The 21,586-nt window shown below is 57.1% G+C and overlaps 1 protein-coding gene across 1 annotated transcript in view; it reads right to left on the reverse strand.

Annotated features, from left to right (window-relative positions):
• Positions 1-2,581: 2,581 nt before the first annotated feature.
• The window catches only part of SLC6A3 (solute carrier family 6 member 3), a 36,480-nt gene continuing 17,475 nt past the window's right edge, over positions 2,582-21,586 (reverse strand). Inside the window, exons 6-14 of the mRNA XM_033852742.2 lie at positions 20,825-20,928; positions 19,290-19,414; positions 15,736-15,848; positions 14,434-14,562; positions 13,697-13,796; positions 11,236-11,336; positions 9,922-10,089; positions 8,997-9,068; positions 2,582-3,866 (exon numbers count right to left, since the gene is read on the reverse strand). Coding sequence (XP_033708633.1) covers positions 3,843-3,866; positions 8,997-9,068; positions 9,922-10,089; positions 11,236-11,336; positions 13,697-13,796; positions 14,434-14,562; positions 15,736-15,848; positions 19,290-19,414; positions 20,825-20,928 — 936 coding nt within the window. The 3' untranslated portion in view covers positions 2,582-3,842. The remainder of the gene's footprint in view (positions 3,867-8,996; positions 9,069-9,921; positions 10,090-11,235; positions 11,337-13,696; positions 13,797-14,433; positions 14,563-15,735; positions 15,849-19,289; positions 19,415-20,824; positions 20,929-21,586) is intronic.

Here is a 21,586-nt window from a genome sequence, read left to right on the forward strand (position 1 = left end):
CTGAAACGCACGTCTCACAAAACAGACCTTGCCCTTCTTAGGTGCGCTGACTCTGATGTTTTCTATTTTGTTAAATTGAAAAAGACTCAAGGCAGACTCACTAAATTGGCATAGTCCAACGTTTCCCATTCTGTGTAATGACACCAAAAATTGTCTGCCGTGGCCCAGTGCAGGGGCGGCCGGGATCACCTGGGGCACCATTACCTAAGGCCAGGGGCTGGGCAGGTGGACTACCGTCTTAGGTTTTGTTTTCCTAGCTCTGGGTGGGCCTTCTGTGCTCAGTGGGAGGCCCCCGATCTGCTAGGAGGCTCTGTCAGTGGCGTTGGGGCCCTGGGGGTCCTTGGGGGAGGAGGGGAGCAGGAAGGTCCCCCGAGGTCAGGGCGTGGCAGCATCTTCCACAGGGGACCATGGAACACAGGACTTGCTAATTAAGTGTCTCAAAAAAAGTGACCTTTTCCTGCTGTCAGTGACCAGGAGACAGGTAAAGATGCTGGTCAGGTGCGTCTATAGAGATTAAGGGAGAAGTTGTGGGGCAAAACCAAAGAAAGCCAACTACGGAGGAATCTGTTTACCCTTCAAATCACCTATTTCACTGTTGCCAAACCTTTATTAAAATGCTTCTCTCAAAGGAAAAATCACACGGCTTTTCTGGGCTTTAACACCCAGATTTTGTGTCTAAAGGTCACTGGGTGAAGAGTGTGAACCTGATGGCAAAGTGCGGTGTGGACAGAGGGACCGAGGCCTCCCATCAACAGAATTAGGGTACGGGCGGCCTCCTCCTGCCCAGGGAGCTGGCTTCTGCACCAGGTTAGTGTGGAAAGAAAACACTTCTTCGGGTGTTTCAAAATTGACACGTTTCACTTGTATTAAAGAACCTGACCTCCCCTTGGAGAACAGATGCCAAACACAGCATTCAGATGGCTACTGGGATGTGTGAGACTGGACCAGAATGGTAGACCTTTACATGTAATACAGGACCTTCCACCAACTGTGTTTCCACCCATCCACCTACCTGTCCATCCACCCAGGTACACACCATCTACCCATCCATCCACCCATCCACCCACCCATCCACCCACCCACCCACCCACCCATCCATCCACCCATCCACCCATCCATATACCCATCCACCCACCCATCCATATACCCATCCACCCACCCATCCACCCACCCATCCACCCACCCATCCATCCACCCACCCACCCACCCATCCATCCACCCACCCACCCACCCATCCATCCACCCATCCACCCACCCATCCATCCATCTACCCATCCACCCATCCACCCACCCATCCATATACCCATCCATCCACCCATCCACCCACCCACCCATCCATCCACCCATCCATCCACCCATCCATCCATCTACCCACCCATCCATCCATCTACCCACCCACCCATCCACCCACCCACCCATCCACCCATCCACCCACCCACCCACCCACCCATCCACCCACCCACCCATCCATCCACCCATCCACCCATCCATCCATCTACCCACCCACCCATCCACCCATCCATCCATCTACCCACCCACCCATCCATATACCCATCCATCCACCCATCCATCCACTCACCCATCCATCCCGTCATCCATCCACTCACCCATCCATCAGTCCACCATTCCTCCACTTACACATTCATCATTCATCTATCAATCTAACCACTTGCTCATCAGCCCTCCATCCATCCATTCATCCCTCCCTCCGTCATCTGTCCATTCATTGTCTACACACCCATCCATCCATTTTCTACCCCTCTTCCCTCACTCCTTTCTCCATTTCCTCCTTCTATCCATCCATCAATCCACCCGTCCACCAACCACCCATCTATCCATCCACCTAAATACCCATCCATTAACTCATTCATCTGTAAATATAAATTGAGTGCCACTGTCTACTGTGTACCAGGTCTATTTAAGACAATGGCAGAAGCGAAGGAGACCAGCTCAGCCCCCGCTCCCAGGGGAGCTCCTGTTCAAACTGGGGGGGGGGGGGCAGTGAGCGCTCTCCATTCCATGGGACACCTGCTGGGGAGGCCTGGGGACAGTGGGCGATCAAGGAGCACTGAGCAGGGCAGAACCCAGAAGCGGGGCCAGAGAAGACTTCCAGAGGTGGCGTCCAAGCATAATGATAAACAACGGAGCTCTCCTCTGGGCTGTGACCAGAGCTGACTGGTGTCTAGAAGGACCTCTTTGGCCAGGGTGGACAAGAGATCCTTAGGGACCAAAGGCAGGGAGCCACTCGGGACTCTGCTGTTGTCTCCCCAGAAGAGGCTCTTGGGCTGGGCAGTAGCAGTGGTCAGACCACATGGCTGGAGTCTGGACACCTGGGGAGACTGCAGGGGAGCTGACCAGGCAGGTGAGGGCTTGAGAGAGAGGTGGGACAGATGGGGGCAGGAGGGGGTGGCGCGCAGCCAGCGGGGGCCCTGGGGTGGGTCTGGGTTAAGCCCACTGGACCTGGGAGGGGCTGTGCTTGCTCTTGGCCAGGGAGAGGTGAGTGAAGGCAGGTTCTCAAGGGTGGGGGGGGGCCCGAGGCAGCCTCCGGCACAAAACGACATCGAGCAGGAACCTGGCCGTTTTCCCATGGGTTTCTTTTATTGTTGGTGACGACCACACAAGAGGCCACTGTGAGACAGACGGACGTGGACAACACGAGTGCTCAACGCTCCTGGGAAGGACAGGGTGGGCCCGATTCCTCTCGCGCTCCGGTCCGCAAGCTGGTTTCCCCTGAGCGGCCGGTTCCACAGGCCTGGGCCGAGGTCCATTCGCGGGGATGGCCGAGGAGCCGCCGTGGGCCTGTCTGGCAGTGCCTCTCCTGCGGCCCAGCAGCCCGTGCTTGGACTGCGGCCGTGCTCCCTCCAGGACGGCAGTGCTGGGAGCATTTCCCAGCTGAGGATCCAACACCCTCGCCAAGGACCACGGGAACGTCAGCAAACAGATTTCAGAAACCAGCCCTGCGTTCTGAGAACTGGCTTTGATTCCCATGTCAATACGATTCTAAAAGCCGTTCCCTGAGGAAACAAGTGCTCTTCCTGACGTGACACGTGCCTCAGAGAGAATTCCGGCGGGGTCTCCCTCCCAAGACTGCGGGGCTCCAGGCTGCCACCTCGGGGGCTCTGCGTGGTCGGGGACCGCCACGGGGGACGCACTCCTGCTCGTGCCAAGCTCACTTTCTCCGTGGCTGGGGGTCCACGTCGGGCAGGAGTGGTGGCAGCCCACATGCATTTTATGGAGTTTTCTTGTAGCTACAAGGAAATAAACAGCACCCCCATCTCACACCCGGGCCCTGGCCCTCCGTGGGCTCTGAGCAGACCTGTGTGATGTGGGGACACGTGGTCCCACTTCGTCACCTTTCGTATGGCTTCCGCCATTTCACCTCTGCACAATTAGGCAAAATACGGCACTCGGTATTTTTAATACGAGCAAAACAAAAGATCCCAGAAGCTATCGTGAGCGCTGGGATTCTCAGAGAATCCGTAATCTATAATTATCGTATATCTCCTGCACACGTGGGTGACAGCAAGCTGTGGGCTCCAGGGGGCCCTGGGGTGGGCACGGGAGAAGGGAGCAGCTCTAACGCACAGAACACGACTCAGACGTTTCTACCTGTGGGACGGGCACAGACTAGGGAAGTTACACAGTGACACGGCGGACAGAGGGTCGTCTCTCCGTGGCACAGAGGGTGTGACCAGTCAGGGGAAGGGCTTGAGTGTGTCCGGCGAAGCAGAAGGTGCAGCATGGGAGCAGCCTTCCTTTCTCTCAAAACTCCGATTTCCCTTCCTCGTTGCCTCTGTCCTGCCGTGGACGGTGCCCTGCGGGTCTCCTTCCTCCGCTCCCCTCTACACCACGAGCCAGTGGCGGAGCTGGAAAGAAAACAGGGCTTATTCAGACGTGAAGGGAGGAGCTCCTTGGATAAAAGCCGCTCCTGGGCCGGCGGCCCGGCTTGTAGCTGGGAGATCCCTGAGCCCAGCGGGCGGCTGGGGGCCCAGCACTGCTCCTGGGGCACCACAGACCTGACGCCTATGGAGACAAGTCATCACTTCACGAAGAGATGTTGTCGGCGGGCACAGTGGCCTCGAGGGGCCAGAGCGGGGACCAGCGGCCTCTGCCATCCCTGGCCAGTGTGGCATCAGCTGCTGGGCAGACACTAGATGCCAGCATGCCTGGGCTGGTCCAGAGCTCTCGCCTACTGGCTCGCACGTGACCTGCGACGCCCCTGGCCCCCTGGGGCCTCTGATCCCGACCCAGTGGAACCCTGCACCCCGTGGAGCTGTCTGCTTTGTGTGACCCTGTGGGTGGGGGATGAGGCCTCGTTCACCGCTCGGGGAAGGGTGAGACGGACGGGGCCCTATTTAGTTGTCCACAAATGTCATCACCTGTTATCACCCAGCTGTTAGTTCAGCTTAGTTTTGAGCACAGGCCATTCGATCACACTAAATGGCAAGGACTGTGTTTTGTAAACATTTCCAGACAAAGACGGGCAGGGCTTGTTTCTTACACAGCCACACCGGGGGGTAGGAAGATGCTGCCTCCGGTCCCCTCCGTCACCACGGGGAGAGCCTGCTTAGGACACACCCACACAGCAGCCAAAGGGCCGCCAGAGGGCAGGGCTTGACCAGGGACGCCCCAGACCAGTGCTGAGGCCGGGGGGGCCACACCTGGGGCCCCAGCTGAGACCCGCCCCCGGGGGTGAAGTGGCCCTGTGTCCTGGCCACAGATGAGCCGAAGGCGACCTTCTCAGAGGAAGGTGTGCTTACGGGGCCTCTCAGAGTCCCCACAGGTGGAGATCAGGCCGTGATGCTGCAGCCAGAAGGGCAGAAGCACAGGTAGCAGCCACCCCGGGCGGGTCGGCAAGAACCGGAAACTCCAGTTCAGATCCCCGCGGACCAGAGAGGTTGTGTGGTCCTCAGATTACTGGGCAGCTGGGTAAGAAATGGTTTAAAAAGCGATAGATGCCACGCACGGTGCTGCACAGTTCCAAGGCCAACTGCTGCTTCCAGACACGTGAACAACGTAACTGTCGGTGAAGGGGGACACAGGAAGGGGGTACGTGACGGAGACGCGTTTCCATAACTGCACACGTGACACTTCCATGTGCAGCGTCAAAGTGAACGGCCACAGCTACAGACAAAGATACTTCTGGTCCAGATGGAGTAATGGGGACTGAATATATTCCACCATCTGACACAGCTTAAAGTGAACAAAATATATATAATGGTGGGTTTTCAGACACAGGAGGCCAGACGACAAAGGACAGATTCCCCGAGGGAGACAAGCAGGGGGGTCTGTCCAGCTGCCCCATTGCGGCCTCGAGGGGCTATCTAGGCTTCAGCGGGGGAGGGGACGCCCAGGTGGGGCAGCGAACCCCTGGCCTGATGAGCTGGGGTGAGCGCTGGGGAGCCCAAGGTGGCTGGAGTTCACAGGATGGAGCTGCAGAGGGGCGAGTGCGGCACTGAGCCCTGGGCACGTGCACAGGGACCCGAGGGTTCAGCTGAGCATTCAGGGCACTCGAGGCCGGAGACACCCTCCCAGCAGGATTCGGGAAATGTCTCTGAAACTCACAGGACGGGAGCTGTGCCCGCCCCGCAGCCAGGCTGGAGCATCTCCTGGATCTCGGGGCGCCGGGTAGAGTGTTCACCAAGGTCTTGCACCAGCATTGGAAACCGCCCCCCACTAAATGCCGCTCTGGTCCCACCTAACAAGTCTTAAAAGCCAAGTCCCCCAAAGATCAAACTGTCTCCGAGTAACTTAATGACGACCCAGAACAAAGCTTAATAATACGTAAAGGAGCACAGATACATCCAGCCTCTAACAAGGTAAAACTCACGACAGCCGGAATCCAATTAACAATGACGATGTGTGAAGCAGCAGCAGAATTCAACCCCTTATGAGAAAAGGCAACTGACGCTGACCCGGAACAGACACAGATGCTGACACTGGCAGATGAGGGAATTACACAGTGATTATAACTGCAGTCCACATGTCCAAAAAGGTAAGTAGAGGCACGAAGGACATAAAAAGACCCAGCGTGAACTTCTAGAGATGAAAACTACAAGGTGTGAAATGATAGGTGTGCTGGATGGGATTATTAGCAGATTAGACTTTGCAGAGGAAAAAAATTAGTGGACTAAACAAAAGCAACAGAAAGCACGCAAAATAAAATACACAGAGGGAAGAGAATGAACGTGGCCTAAAATATGTGTAACTGGAGCCCATGAAGGAGGTGGGACAGAAAAAAATGGAAGAAATTATAGCCCCAAATTTCCAAATACACTGAAAATTATAAACCCACAGTTCCAAAAGGCTCAGTGGACTGTGGGTATGAGAAGCACGAAGTACGGTGCTGTAACCGTGCACAGTGGAGAAATGAACCCAAAGACTCAGGCAGCGTGATGCCCTTTCAATAAATTTAAAAACAACTGAAACCAAACAGTCTACTTTTCAGGAATAGAGCAGTACCTACAGATGCAACAAAACTGTGCAGCAGAAAATGCATGGGAAATATTCAGCTAGACTGAGATGGTGTTGATTTCAGGGGCAGGAGGGTGGCAGACACGGAGGTAGATGTGAGTTACTATCAAGGTGGACTTTTGTACGGTTGTTCACAAGGGTTTATTTTGTTATGTGGTTAAATAAATGAAACACAGGCACGGGTGGACTAATGTACAATGGTGCACCCGGACACAAAACCTAAAAAGACACCTGAAAGAGTATGAGACCCGGAGGAGCCAGGGAAGCCTCATGTGGCAGAGCCCAGGACGGAAGCAGAGAGGCAAGGGGCAAGATTTAAGTAGGGTTGCAAAATTCCCAGAACTCACAAAAAACATGAATTTACAGACCCTGGGCACACAAGAGATGCCGGGAGGAATAAGTAAATAAAACTACTTATAATAGCTTTGCAATAATATAAATAAAAGAAATCTATGCCAGACACATCACAGGGGAACTGCAGCACCAAATGCAAGGGAAGCTGGAACGGGTCCGGGGACCCTGCCCCATGGGGCCACATGTCTCAGCAGGACTGCAGGGCTGCAGGTGGAGAACCAACATCTTCAAAATGCTGAAAGACCATAACTTGATCGAGAGCCACATGCCTTTGGAAACTCTGTCATAAATAAGGGCAAAGTAAACACATTCACAGACACACAACAGGGAGGAAGTTTATTAAGACACCCCCTTAAAGGAATGTCTGAAGGATGCTTCTTCGAAAGGCAAGAAAATGGTCCTCAAAGGAAAGACGTATATGCCAAAAAGTAGAGTGAACAAATAAACACTGGACATGCACACTTGTCCAGGGAAGTTTCTGGACAAAATAACAACAATAATAATAGTGACTAAGTTGTGGGTTAAAAATGACATAAATGGAATATTGGACAATAATAGCTTATTAATCTGTAGGAGGAAAATTTAAGTCCTTGTCATATTCAGGATGGGGGTTCAGATAATGTTTAACTTTATACTTAAAGAGAAATATGCATGGTACAATTTCACAAACAACCACGAAATGAATAGAATAAAGTATATAAATTCCAAACAGAGAGGAAAGAGTAGAACAAGAAAAAAAAAAAAGACCAAGAAATCAATCATAAAAGGCAATAATAAGGTGGAAAAATAAACATTAAAAAATGGAACAGGGTTAAAAAATAGAAGAAGGAAGCCCAACTGTACAACAAATATAAATGGATTAATCTGCCCAGTTGCCAGACTAAAGCATTCCAGTGTATTCGAGGTTTGCAAAAGACACCTAAATGTTAAGATGATTGCAAAATTGGAAGTTAAAAGATCACAAAAGACATTTCAGGTAAACTCGAAAGAAACCTAGTGCAGCTGTAGTCACCTCAGACAAGAAGGACTTTAAGAGCAAAAACACAGCAAGGGAGCAAGGATCGGCCAAGGAGATGTGATCATTCTGAACTCATAACTGTCCCAGAAAACAGGCTCAGAGTAGATAAAGCAAAACCCAGTAGAACTACAAGGGAAAATTGGACAAATATGCTTTCAAGGTCAGATATCCCGTAAATATCTACTGATTACTGATGGTTAAACAGAGCTAAAATGTGCAAAATTGTGAAAGATTTGAACAATGCAGTTACAAGCTCAATCTAATGCACAGAAGGAGAATTGCATGTCAACAACTGGAGAATACATTTCATCTAAAGATACACGTAGCACTTATGAAATTTGATTAGGTACTTGGCCATAAAGGAGTATCAATACACTCCAAAGAATGAGTAAAAAGGTGTCTGAACACAATGCAATTAATTTAGAAATCAATAACAAAAAGATAAATGAAACATCCCCATATATTGGGGAATTTAAAGGCAGACTTCTAAGCATGGGTGGAAGAAGTCACAATGAAAATTAAAATACGCTTAGAACTAAATGATACACAAAATGCTATGTTAAAAGTTGTGACATATAGCTGATTCACTTTGTTATACAGCAGAAACTAACACAACACTGTAAAGCAATTATACTCCAATAAAGATGTTAACAAAAATGTCTAATTATAAGAAAAAAAAAAAGTTGTGGAACACAGCCAACAGGGTATTTTGAGGGAAATTCTTAGCCTTGAATGCTTATGTTAGAAAAGAAGAAAGGTTGAAAATTAATGATCCATGGTCTAAGTTAAGAAGTTAGTAAATGCATGACAGAGTAGACCAATGAAAGTAGAAGGGAGAAATAATGACAGCTGAAATGAACGAGACAGAAAGCAAAGCACAAGCAGAGCACCCTGCAACCAAGTCGCGAGCCTTCGAACTGCACAAGGGGAAGTTCTCTGTCCCAATAGGCCCCCACCTCCGCCCCTGCCTAAAATCATGCCCCTTACGCAGCTTTTGAGTCAGAGTGTCCACGCCCTGGAAGGGCTCAGCTGTGCAGCATTCACAGCTGACGCTGGCGTCCTGACCACGCACCTCGCTCTGGGGTTGGAGGAGGGTCACCCACCCAGGTCGCCTCCGCCCCCAGCCAGCGGCGGGGAGAGTGGCACTCACCGTGAACTGGCGCACCTCCCCTCTGTCCACCCGCTCGTGCTCCTTCTCGGGCGTGATGGCGTAGGCCAGCTTCTAGAAGACAAGGAGCAACTGTGGGCGCCGGCCCAGCCTCAGCGGGGTGAACGGGCCCTGGTCAATGGCTGTCGACGTGGGAGCTGATGGCTTGGGTCTCCTTAGACCCTGGAGCAAAGTCCAGCCCAACTCGAAGTAGCCACTACTGGAGGAGGCTCATCTCCACGTCAAGCTCACGGTGGGCCCTGAGCAAAGGCGCCCTCCATCTCTTCCAGGAATCCCGGCATCAAGATGTGAGGTGGAGGGACCCCTGTGCCCAACCCACCCACCTCCTCCTTCATAGGTGATGCAGAAGCTTGCCCGAGCGACTGCGAGGCCCAGAGCCACTCCCAACCCACACGGGGGTGCCCGCCTGGGGATCCCGCTGGCCCTGCTCAGCCCCACATGGACTCGGTCCCAGGAGAGGGTGGGTCCCCTGCTTCCACCCCCACCCTCAGACCACTGCCCTTCCACCTGCACTGCACGCCGTAGACCATGTGTGCACACACACAGAGACACACACAGGCAAGTATGCTCGTGTATGTGCCCACGTGAGGACACACACACACCAAGACAGGCACACACAGGTGCGCACACACACACACAAAGACAGGCACACACAGGCGCACACACACACAAAGACAGGCACACGCACACACACACACACGCACACACGCACGCACAGGCACAGCCCACCCCCACACCAGCCCACGTGTCTCCGGCATGATCACCGGCCCCTCCAGCCCCTCCTGCTGGGCAGAGATGAGCAGGCGGGAGCAGGCCTGGGACAGGGACACCCGCCTGACCTTGTTGGTGGCCTCACAATCGGGGGCGGGGGGAAGGGCAGGCGAGGGAGACCCATCCAGATACACACCTCCCTCGAGGAGCCGGGCAGGCTGCAGAACTTGTAGGCAGCATAGATGGGCACCACGGACATGGAGGACGCAGCGATGGTCCAGCCCAGCGCGTTGGCCCACTCGGGGAAGATGTAGCCTCCGTAGTGCGGGGGCCGGAAGGTCGCGATGCTGACCACGACCACAAACTGAAACCGAGGGACGGGGTCAGGGGCGGCTGGGGGCAGGGGTGCCAAGCGGGTGGCTCCGGTGGAGGGCCCCCCGCACAACGGGACTAGGCCGTGAACCTGGGCAGCGGGCGTCTGTGTGTACTCTGCAGACCGGGGCCGCTGCGGGACGGGGCGGGCGTGCTTGGGGGGCTCACAGCCCTCCAGTTCTTAAGTCTGATGGGTGGGGATTCTCTCGCTGTCCCTCGTACACCTCACAGGTTGCCACGCGCGGAGAAGCAGGACACCTGGCTGGTCTGGAGGTCACATGCCCCAGGCTGCTGGGTAGCTGGAGTGACCAGCAGCCCCTGCAGGTTTGGAGCAGCTCAGGGAGCTTGGGGCTTGAACCGGGAACCTCACCCCCGCTCCGCCTCCTCTCTCACGGGCCCTTGGGGTGGAGGGGGCGCTGCCCGAGGCCCCTGCCCCATCTGTGGACACCCTGGGTGCCGCTGGGCTGGCTGGGCAGGAGGAGGGCCAAGGTCACGAGGTGCTCGCTGGCCTGGGCTCTGCACTCAGAGCTGGAAGGCCGCTGAACGGCTGCCTGGGGCCACCAGACAGGGCAGGCAGTTCCAGCTTCGCGAGCCGTCGGGGCTCGGTCACAGCCACCCAGCCCTGAGGTTGTGGTGTGGATGTGTGGGTGGACCAGCACGGCCCTGCTCCAACGCAACAGGCGGTGGGCGGACCTGGCCGCAGGCCCGAGCTTGCAGACCCCTGGCCTGGATGACAGCAGCTACTGGGGAGCCCTGGGGGCCGTGCTGTCACAGAACCTGAGCGGCTCCCGTCCGGCCTCGCATCTGAGCACCCGTCTTCCCAGGTTCTAACCCTTCTCTCGGGCCTCCAGGCAGAGGTCAGCTGACACCCTCCAAGCACAGGGGACGAGCAGGGCCTTAATCGAGTGGGAGCCCTGCCTCCCATGAATGGTTTCTCAGTGGCTCCAGTCGGGGGGGATCTTCAGGAGACCAGAGGATGTGGGGGGCCAGCCTGCCCTCCTGCCTGAGTCCGGTGACCTGCTGACTCCCGCCCGTGGAGACCCTGGTCCCCGGGCAGCACCGAGCCCCTCCCCCAGCATCAGGCGTGTGTGGCCCCTGCTGGACCGGGTGGCGGGGGAGCGGGGAAGAGGGGCCTCACCAGGAGGAAGCAGGGGCTGATGAACTTCCAGCACAGCCGCCAGTAGAGGCTGGGCCGCTGCCCGGTCATCTGTTTGATGTCGTCGCTGAACTGCCACACGCCTGTGGGGAGGTGGCCAAGCAGGCGGTCAGCACGGCACCTGCCCGAGACGCGGGCCCCGCCGGGCCCGTACCAACCCCGGGCCACCCCCAGCAGACCTGGAGCTCGGGCTGCACGCTGGTGCCCAGGCCGCCCCACCCAGCCGCCCCGGGGTCTTGCTGACCCGGGCCCGATGCATGTCCCCGTGGTGACACTGGGATCACCGATGACCCCAAGGGGGCCTGTGGGGCCTCCGCCCTCCTCCCATCTCAGGTCCTCCTCCCTGTGGCCCACGGCCATCCGTGCTTCCCCTCTGTAATCACTTTTTTCATTTACAAAAATCATAAAATATATAACATATATAAAATAAAATGTATACAACATAAAACTTACCAATTTAACCGTTTTTAGTGCACAGCTCAGTGGCATCAAGCACGTTCACACTGTTGTGCGAGTACCACCACCGTCACCTCCAGAACCTTCTCATCCTCCCCACCTGAGATTCTGTCCCCATTAAATGCTCGCTCCCCACCCCCTCAGCCAGCCCATGCCACGCCCCCATCCCACTTCCTGTCTGTGAACCTGACTCTTCCGGGGACCTCACGGGACTCCTACAGGATCTGTCCTTCTGTAACTGGCTTATGTCACCGAGCATGGTGTCCTCAAGGCTCCCCCATGCCGTAGTGGCATGTGTCACAACGTCCTTTCCGTTTATGTGAACGTCTTTTGTAAGGAAAGCTACTTCTAGAAGCTCCGTGTGCCACAGCTCTCTCCAGATCTTACAGTGATTTCTCTTGCCCTGAGCCTGGCCTGGCCTCTGGTCATGTGACAGCAGCTGGTTGGCCGAGTCTGTGCCACATGCGGGGACACAGCAGAGCTACACCACCGTGCAGAATCCCCTCTTCACACTCCAACCCCACCAGCAGATCCCGGACTCGGACCCTGGAGGAGTGGGGTGGAGGGGGCTGACCCCAAAGGCCAGCAGAGACGGGCGTGTCCGCCAGGCCCCTCGGGCCCTCAGGCAGGTCCAGGGCGGGCCCGCCCGTCCTCAGGGACCTGGGGGCACAGAGGTGGGCGCGTTCTGGGTGTGAGCTGCCGTCCGGAGAAACAGCGTGACCTCTGTCTTCGGAGGCTTCGGGGAGCACCCGGTCCCTGCAGGGCCAGCCTCCCTCCGTCTCCGCCAGCCCCACGTTCGTGGCTGTGGGATACGTTTGAAGCACTTTCTCTCCTTCTCTGAGGTTTTATTTTGGGGTGGGGAGATTATGACTTAAAGCTACAGGCAAGTATTGATTCCAGGTGCCAATGAAGGCACAGAGAGCTCGATATTTCCCTTTTCTGTAGCAAAGTAACTACAATTGGGAGAGTTCTTGGAATATGGACTATTTGCCAGGTTAAGCCTCTCAAAGCTAGAGTGCTTTTCAGGTTGTAATTCCAGGGCCGAGGCAGAGACCGTGACCCCCTCGTGTGACAGCAGGGCTGCTGCGACGCTGCGGTTCCTGAACAGCACAGACCTGGCTTGGGCTGCGGCACGTACACGTGCAGAGGCGTGTGCCCGTTATCGCGAGCTTTCACTGCAAACTCCCCCAAGGATACCTGGCCAGGAGAGCTGAGCGGCCCCATGACCCCAGGTCACAGGAAAGAAACGGAGAGAGAGCAAGGTGGGCCCGGGCAGCAGGCTGGAAAGGGCACAGCGTCTGCAGCTGTCAAACCTACAGCAGGACATCCCGGGAAACATGGCGGGCGCCCCAGCAGGGGCCGGGGAGCACGGCTGCAGGCGGGGCTGCGCCTCTTCCAGGGGCTGCCTGCTGACCAGCAGGCCCCTGGCCTCGAGGGGCTCCCAGGCCTAATCCACGAATGAGCGCTGGACCAGGGCGGGGGGTGGTCTGGAGTCCAGGTGGTGCTGTCCGCGCAGGGTCAGGAGCTCTGGCCTGACGCTGAACAGCGGCTCTCTGAACACCACCGTCACCCCTCCCGTCAGCTGAGGGCCTTAGTGCCACGTCCCCAGAAAGAAGCCCACTCAGCCTGCTCCCCTGCCACCTCGGTGCTGAGACCTCGCCTCCAGCACCAGCCAGTGTCCCAGCGTCCTCACAGATCCTTCCTCCTCAAGAACCAGCAGCGTGATTATGTGGCCACCCCGAGAGCTCTGACCGCAGTAAGGATTTCGGGCTGCCGTCCAGGCTGTCCTCACTGATCCATGGAACCGCTGGCCGCCAAGCCTCCTCTGTGATGTGTGGTGACCACAGAGCAGGGCAGCTTTGCCAGAAAGGAAGCAGCACAGCGACAAAGCCCAAGGACGCCGGCCCGGCCGGTCACAGTGACGGCACAGGGGCTGGGTCTTTGCGGTTGGAGCACACCAGCCCCCCGAGGGAAGCTCCGTCCTTACCGTAGAACCAGGCCACCCCGATGACCTCCATGAGCACCCCGAAGAGGATGGACGTGCCGGCCGCAAAGTGGTCCAGCAGCGTGAAGACATAGATGCCACCCTAGGAGAGAGGGGAGCGCCTGCTGAACTCGGGGTGCCCGGTGTGGCACGCCTCGCCCACGAAGGTGCGCTCTCCAAAGTATACACCTGGCCTGCAGTTTCCGTTGACAGACAGCTTCTAGCTTACTCCCTAGACAGTGTTATTTGAATCACTAAAATTCAGTCCACAAGCAGCTTAGGGACCCATCTATTCCGAAAAAGAAAAACTCCTCTCCTCCCCAGCAATTAGGGATGAAGGCAAAGCAAATGCCAAAGTTGGCAGGGACTCTGTGAGGGAGGGGACCTGGGTCCTGCATCTCCCCGACAGGCCTCCCCTGAGCCTCCTGGCCCACAAACCCACGGGCTCTTCCCAGGGAGCTGTCCAGGTTCTGAAACACTCCAGACCAAGTGCTCAGGCACCCAGGGACCGCGTGAGACCATGGCGACTCTGAGTGACCGTGGCTCCCTGCGTGTGTTCAAGGCCACCCCGAGTGTGACCACAGCCACCCATGTATTACGGGTCACGGGTTGTTTGGAGGGGTGCAGCCCTCGGAAATGCTGTGGTTCTGTCTGGGCTGACAGCAGTAACCATTGCTGCCCAACACCAAATTCTAATGAGACATCGTCAGGCGGGCGAGCGCAGGCACGCAGGTACGTACGTTGGTGACGCAGAAGAGGGAGAGAAGGAAGGTTGCCAGGACGATGGCGAGGGTGAAGAGCTCCCGGTGCCTGCGCAGCAGCTGGAACTCATCGATGAGCCCGGTGATCACCGACTCCATCCCGCCCATCTGCAGCGGACACAGGGCAGAGGAGCGCTGGGGGCGGGGCCGGCGCGCTGCACCCCGCCTAGGCCGCCATTCGGGCAACGCAACGGACGCGCACAGTCAGGAGCTGCACGGTGTCCCGGGTGCAGAATGCACCCTCGGCACGGGCTGCTCTGGAGACGCGGCCACTGGAGAGGGAGGACCTGGGGAGATGCCCTGTCCCCTGGTGAGGATTTGCCAGACGGGGGTGGAGCGCTACGTGGCCCTCGTAATACCGTCCCCTGCGTCGCCACGAAGGCTCAGCTCTGCTGGGCTTTTCTAAGCAAGTGTCTGCCCCACAAGCACAGCTTAGTTTCGCTCCCGGGGAGGACCTGGCGCGGCCACTGGCCATGTCCTCACCGATTAAGCCCTCCTGACTCTCAGTACTGTCGTGGCGGGGTGTCGCCCACGAAACCCGGCCAGCTGGGGAGCCTCCCTGCCCTGCGCTGCTGGGACCGCCTCCTCCAGGAAGTGCTGGCTATGGGAGTCACCGCCAAGGCTGCGCCCACCCAGTGGGCAGGTGACAAGGCTGACGGGGAGACGGAGGTGGAGGGAGACGGAGGTGGAGGGCTACGGCGCGTGGCCAGCAGTCACACGGTGGGGATCCGTGGGCCTCCGCACTTCCCAGGAAGCTCGGATGAACGTGGGGCCTGAGGTCCCGGCTGGTGGTCCCAGCAGGCCACGTGGAGGAGTAGCCCGAGGAAGTCCGCCTGCCGAGCCAGCGCCCATGCGCCCGCAGGGCCGCCACAGGATGCTCAGAGGGCCTGGCTGCAGCCTCCGCTTCCCACCCCGCACGGGCACCCTTCCTCCTGGCGGCTGAGGGGCAGGGAAGGCGTGAGTCAGGCTGCCGGGGCCCTGTGTGTCCCGTCGCCCCGTTGGCTCGTCTTCCTGCACGGCCCTGCTGCCCCCGGCCCTGTGCCTGTGTGTTTAGGACTCTCAGGGGGCTTGCTGTTCCCCCCCCACCCCCAGGGGAAGAAGAGGGGCGAGCTGGTCCGAAGCCTCCTTGCCAGTTACTGTGGGACCCTGCCTCCCACGCAGGGGCTCTGTGCAGGCACAGGGGTTTGGGAGACCCGCAAGGGCATCCGGGGCCGGCCCGGCCCTGTGAGGGCTGGCTGTCACTGGCGGGCCCACGGCACGCGGAGCGCCGAGGTCACTCACGGCGCTGTCGATTCCCAGGGTGAGTAGCATGACGAAGAAAACCACGGCCCAGACGGAGGACAGCGGGAGCGTGGCAAGCGCCTCGGGGTAGATGACGAAGATCAGCCCCGGCCCTGAAAGCAGACCCCGCCGTTGCTTCCCGCCACCCCCAGCTCCACCCCCGCCCGGAGACCACAAAGCCCTGCCCACGGCCTTCTTTCCGCCCTCCTTGGAAAGTCCTCCCTCCTGGAAGTCAGGGCCCAGGACTCTGGAGAATGGAAACTGGATCCATGGGAGGGAGGGCCTCTGTTCTGTCCCCTCCAGCCCCCCCCCCCCCCGACCACCTCCCGGGGCTGTGCGGGCCCTGGGAGAGGAGGGGGCACAGCCAACGGGAAGAGGGTGGGAGTGGCTTCCAGGGGCCCTACCCTTTATCCCTCCAAGCACTCGGGGCGCCTCCTGGTTTGTCTCTCGTGCCTGTCGTGGACACGCGTGCGCTGCCCACACGCTCAGGCATGCTGTGGTCCACGTAGCCCACACTGTACACATTTTTCTGTGCCAACGTATTACTCTGAGTATCATCTCTAGAAACCACGTACTGTTACGTGGTTTGGAGACGGGGCGGACAGACCCCTCCAAGACTGCGGGGGGAAAGCTGGGGGCTGGGGTGAAACCTCAGCAAGTGTTCCCAAAGTAAAAAAGATGCCCACAGGAAACGGCTGGTTGATCATTTTCACGGGCAACCTAAAAAGATGCGCCACGCAGCTCCCGGGCACGGGCTGCCGAGCACTTGACCACGGAGGCGTGACAGCGTTTCTGGTTCCCTCGTCCTCAGCGGGGCCTGTTCGGGTGCCAGCTGTTAGGAACAGGGCACTTACTGATCCTTCTAGAGAAACAAAGGCCAGAGCCAGGGTCCACCCCCCAGGGTCTCTTAGGAGCCCTGGTGTCAGGCCTGTGCTCTGCGATTCCCAACCCCACGGAAGGAGCAGGGTTTCCGGTGTGGAGCGAAGGGGTGGCTCGTTTGAAAAGCTCCACAGTCTAAATGCCACAAACCCAGGAAGATATAACCATGTGCTCGGCCGAACGTAAGCGCAACATCCTCACCTTTCATTTCTGTTCTCGGGTTAACATTTCACCCTGTTTTCTTGAGAATTAGAGCCATAAATGACATTTACTCTGCTTGTCACGGAAATGCATAGAATACATGCAGCTGACTTCAGGGGTTAATGGAGGTTCTTGCAAACGATTGCTACTTACCATAATAAAGGGCAAAAGAACGGTGGAAATGCACGAATGCAACAGAGTAAATTTCACTGCTCTGCGCTTATTTGCATTATGTTCCCTTTCTCCTGCCTATTATTGGATTTTTTTTTTTTTTTTTCCTACAGGAAAGAGTATGGATTTGGGAACACTTGCTGAGGTTTCACCCCAGCCCCCAGCTTTCCCACCGCAGTCTTGGAGGGGTCTGTCCGCCCCGTCTCCAAACCTCTGTTTCCTGCTTTCAAAGTGTGGCTCCAAATGGGACCTAATGAAACTTCAAGGCTTTTGCACAGCAAAGGAAACCATAAACAAGACGAAAAGACAACACTCAGAATGGGAGAAAATATTTGCAAATGAGTCAACGGACAAAGGACTAATCTCCAAAATATATAAACAGCTCATGCAGCTCAATATTAAAAAAACAAACAACCCAATCAAAAAATGGGCAGAAGACCTAAACAGACATTTCTCCAAAGAAGACATACAGATGGCCAAGAGGCACATGAAAGGATGCTCAACATCACTAATCATTAGAGAAATGCAAGCCCAAACCACAATGAGGTATCACCTCACACCAGTCAGAATGGCCGTCATCAAAAAGTCTACAAACAACAAATGCTGGAGAGGGTGTGGAGAAAAGGGAACCCTCTTGCACTGTTGGTGGGAATGTAAATTGATACAGCCACTATGGAGAACAGTATGGAGGTTCCTTAAAAAACTAAAACTAGAATTACAATATGACCCAGCAATCCCACTACTGGGCATATACCCAGAGAAAACCATAATTCAAAAAGACACATGCACCCCAATGTTCACTGCAGCACTATTTACAATAGCCAGGACATGGAAGCAACCTAAATGCCCATCGACAGACGAATGGATAAAGAAGATGTGGTACATATATACAATGGAATATTACTCAGCCATTAAAAGGAACGAAACTGGGTCATTTGTTGAGACGTGGATGGGCCTAGAGACTGTCATACAGAGTGAAGTAAGCAGAAAGAGAAAGGCAAATATCGTATATTAACGCATATATGCGGAATCTAGAAAAATGGTACAGATGAACCAGTGTGCAGGGCAGAAATTGAGACACAGACGTAGAGAACAAACCTATGGACACCAAGCGGGGGAAGCAGCGGGGGTGGGGCTGGGGGTGGGGGTGGGATGAATTGGGCGATCGGGATTGACATGTATATACTGATGTGCATAAAATTGATGACTAATAAGAACCTGCTGTATAAAAAAATAAATAAAATTCAAAAATTCAAAAAAAAAAAAGTGCGGCTCCCAACACTCAACTTCTCAAGAACTGGATGGGCTGACGGGCCGACCCGCTGAGAGCCCAGGGCGCAGGTGGGGTTGGCCCTCTGTCCCCCTCAGCCCCTCCCTGAAGGCTACCCTCCCGCTCAAGAGTGAGAAGACCCAGGAGGAGATCAGTCCCCCAGCCCCCGGGAGAAGAGGGGCTTCCCAGGGGAAGGGAGGGGCCCACCCCCGAGCAGGACGGTCTCGGGGGAGGTCCCTCCTGGCTCGCGCACAGCGATCCTGCAGGCCGGTGAGGGTGGCGGCCGTCGTGGGAGGCCTTGGGGTCCTGGGCTGACCCAGCTTCAGGCTGCCTAAGCCGTGACTTTCTGCCCAGCACCCCGGGGGCTCTCTCCTGCGGGGCCCAGCTCGGTCCCTGTGTCACCTGGGCCCAAGCCCTCCCCCGCCCACTCCCCTTCAGCTAACTTCCTGGTTTGCAGACACTCGGTGTCTGTGACAGCATGGTGAGCAGGTTGGGAACATGGGTCTCTGTTGTCACCGTGTCCAGAGACTTCGGGGGATTCTCAGCGATTATCCAAATCCCATCTACACGTGCCATGGCCACTGGGTATCTGGAGGAAAAGCTTGGAACAGAGTAACTGCTATGTCCAAACCAGTCCAGCTTCCTTCTGGCTGACCACACCGAGGTCCGTGCCGCTTGGAACAGCTCAGAGCCCTGAACTTCACATCCCTGGCCAGGTGTAAACAACGGCGGGGGCCACCCAGTGAGGGGAACCAGACCCTCGTCCTGCAGCCGAGTGGTCTCTGCAAGGCACCCTGGGACGAGGGGCAAAGATGCCCCAGCCTCTGCATGCGGTGGCCCGAGCGGGCAGGCGCAGGGCGCGCTGCACCCAGGATCCTGTTCTCAGTAGCAGCAGCAGCTCGTGGGAAGGGCTCTGGAGGCCTGTGCATTTCCCTCTAGGTTTGCGGGGAAAACACTCATCGAGAACTGGGCAGCCTGAACCCCGGGAGCGGGCGGGGTGGGGGGAGGGACCTGCCTGCCCCGGGGCACTCACCGTCCTTGGCCACGTCCCCGATGGGCACACTGTGCTTCTGGGCCATGTACCCCAGGAAGGAGAAGACCACGAAGCCGGAGGAGAAGCTCGTCAGCGAGTTGACGGAGGTGGTGATGATCGCGTCTCTGCAGGAACAAGACGTGCTGTCTCAGCACTCGGCCTGGAGCCGCTGCAATTTCCAGTCATTATTCGTAATTTACTGCATCTGGGGCAGGCAGCTCCGGGGGCGCTTCCCCAGTCGAGCAGGCCAGCCCCTCCTGCAGCCCCAGAGGCTGTCCGGGGCTGCCCTGCGGGAGGGAGGCTGGCATCCGGTGATGGTGACAGGACCTCCCACCTGGAGCCCCCACTGAGCGGCTTAGGGCTCTGGTCAGACGTTGGCTAGGCCAGGCCCTACGGCCCGTCCATGTTTGCCTGGGGACCCCGACTCAGTGCTGAAGGCGAGACAGTCCAGCCAGCAAAGCTGGGGCTCCAGGTGGGCAGCACAGACGACCACAGGGGTCCCGACCCCCGCTCGACAGGGGCTGCCAGGCGGGGCTCTGAGATGTCTCCCGGGGAGCTTGTTAAGATGAAGGTTCTGACGGGGCGGGTCTGGTGGGCCCCAGATGCTGTGTTTCCCATTGGCTCCTGGGGGTCCCGTGCTGCCGGTTGTGGACCCCACTCTGACGGCTGAGAATTCGGAGAGCAGGGGAGGGGGGAGTGTGGGGTCAGCCCTCCTGGTGCCCGAGTGGAAGGACGTTTGCAGGGTGCTCAGACCCAGGTGGGCACAGGGTGGGCTCTGGCCCTGCCGTGCAGACCCCACCTTTGTGTGGCCCTCTGGGTAGCAGTCAGCCTGGCCGTTTTGCTGTGCGCACCGTCTTTGTATTTTTACCGCATTTTTATCCTCATGATATGAGAGAGAATAAATACAGGCTCATGAAGGTCAAAGGAAGCAGTCCTGGATGAAATTCTTTCTCTGTTTTCAGAAGGATTTCAGGGCCAGCAAGCGGCTGCAGGTCACTCAGGTCATCTGGGCGGGGAGGCCCCAGAGCCCTGGGCGCACAGCGAAGCCACCTTCCGGCTTGTCCCGGTGCCGGGTCCCCGGCGGCCTCTGCACAGTCTGGGATGCCCCTGGGGCCCAGGATCCCTAGGTGTGGGCCGGGTGGGGACACATGCAGGCCCTTCCTCGTGGGGCACGTGGGGGAGGAGACCCACCCTGAGTGCTGGGAGGATGAGGCCGGCTGGGTGGGGCAGGGGATGGAGCAGGGGGCAGAGGAAGGGGCCTGGGTGTGTGGGGGGGTCCTGGACGCCTCCTCCCAGCGAGGCGATCAGCATCTCCACTGCTTCGATGCTCCCTTAAAGCCACAGTCAGCACTGAGCCTAGAGCTTTCCTGTTCGGTTTCCACTTTACAAGCCATTTGCTTTGAGTTGCAAGCACAGCTCATTTCCCCCTCCCTTCATCCAGGGACACATTATCTCCTAAAGCCAGCGATGCCCCCCCACATCAGCTGTGCCCCCACTTGGCTCTGCAGAGCCTCTTACAGGAGCCCGGGACTCACCTGTAGCAGTTGTTGGTGAATTTATTGTAACTGGAGAAAGCTATGAGCACTCCAAGCCCCACTCCCAGCGAGAAGCATATCTGGACGGCGGCGTCTATCCAGACCTGCGCGGAGCAGGGACACAGACAGAGCGGCGGTGAGAGGTCCCTGCGGGGGGCTCGGCCAGCCCGAGGACAGGGAGTGGTCATGGGGTGGACCCACTGGGGTGGACCCACAGACGGCCGCGCCTTCGCTGCCAGGGGCTCCAGGGAACAGGGTCGAACTTAAACTCGACATCATTGTCAACAAGCAAATGTCATCTCAGGGAATAAACCTTTCCCGCGTTGCTGGCCCGAGAGAGCCTGAAACACAGGGGGCTGCGTCTTGTTGCAGGACCTGCGGTTTCTCATTACTCCAGCTGGTGAGGGTGGGTCTGGCCCGTGACCCTGGTAAGAGCAGTAATTCATGAAAATGCTGTGTGACGTGCGTGCCTCAATCAGACACGTGCCCACCAACACGCGCTCTGTCCTTCCCATGGAAGCACATCGTGAGTGCAGGGTGAGTGCCTGGTGAGTGCATGGTAAGTACACAGTGAGCGCGCGGTGAGCGCGCGGTGAGCGCACGGTGAGCACATGTGAGTAGGGTGAGCACGCGGCGGGACGTGAAGAAAGCCCTGGAGCTGACCGTGGCTCTGACGCTGTGCGCTTGCTGGGGGTGGCACAGGTGACATCCGGGTGCCAACACACATGACAAGTGAAGGCCTGCAGTCGATACTGGACCAAG

The sequence above is a fragment of the Tursiops truncatus genome, chromosome 3, assembly GCF_011762595.2.
Source record: "Tursiops truncatus isolate mTurTru1 chromosome 3, mTurTru1.mat.Y, whole genome shotgun sequence".
NCBI classification, from domain to species: Eukaryota; Metazoa; Chordata; class Mammalia; order Artiodactyla; family Delphinidae; genus Tursiops; species Tursiops truncatus.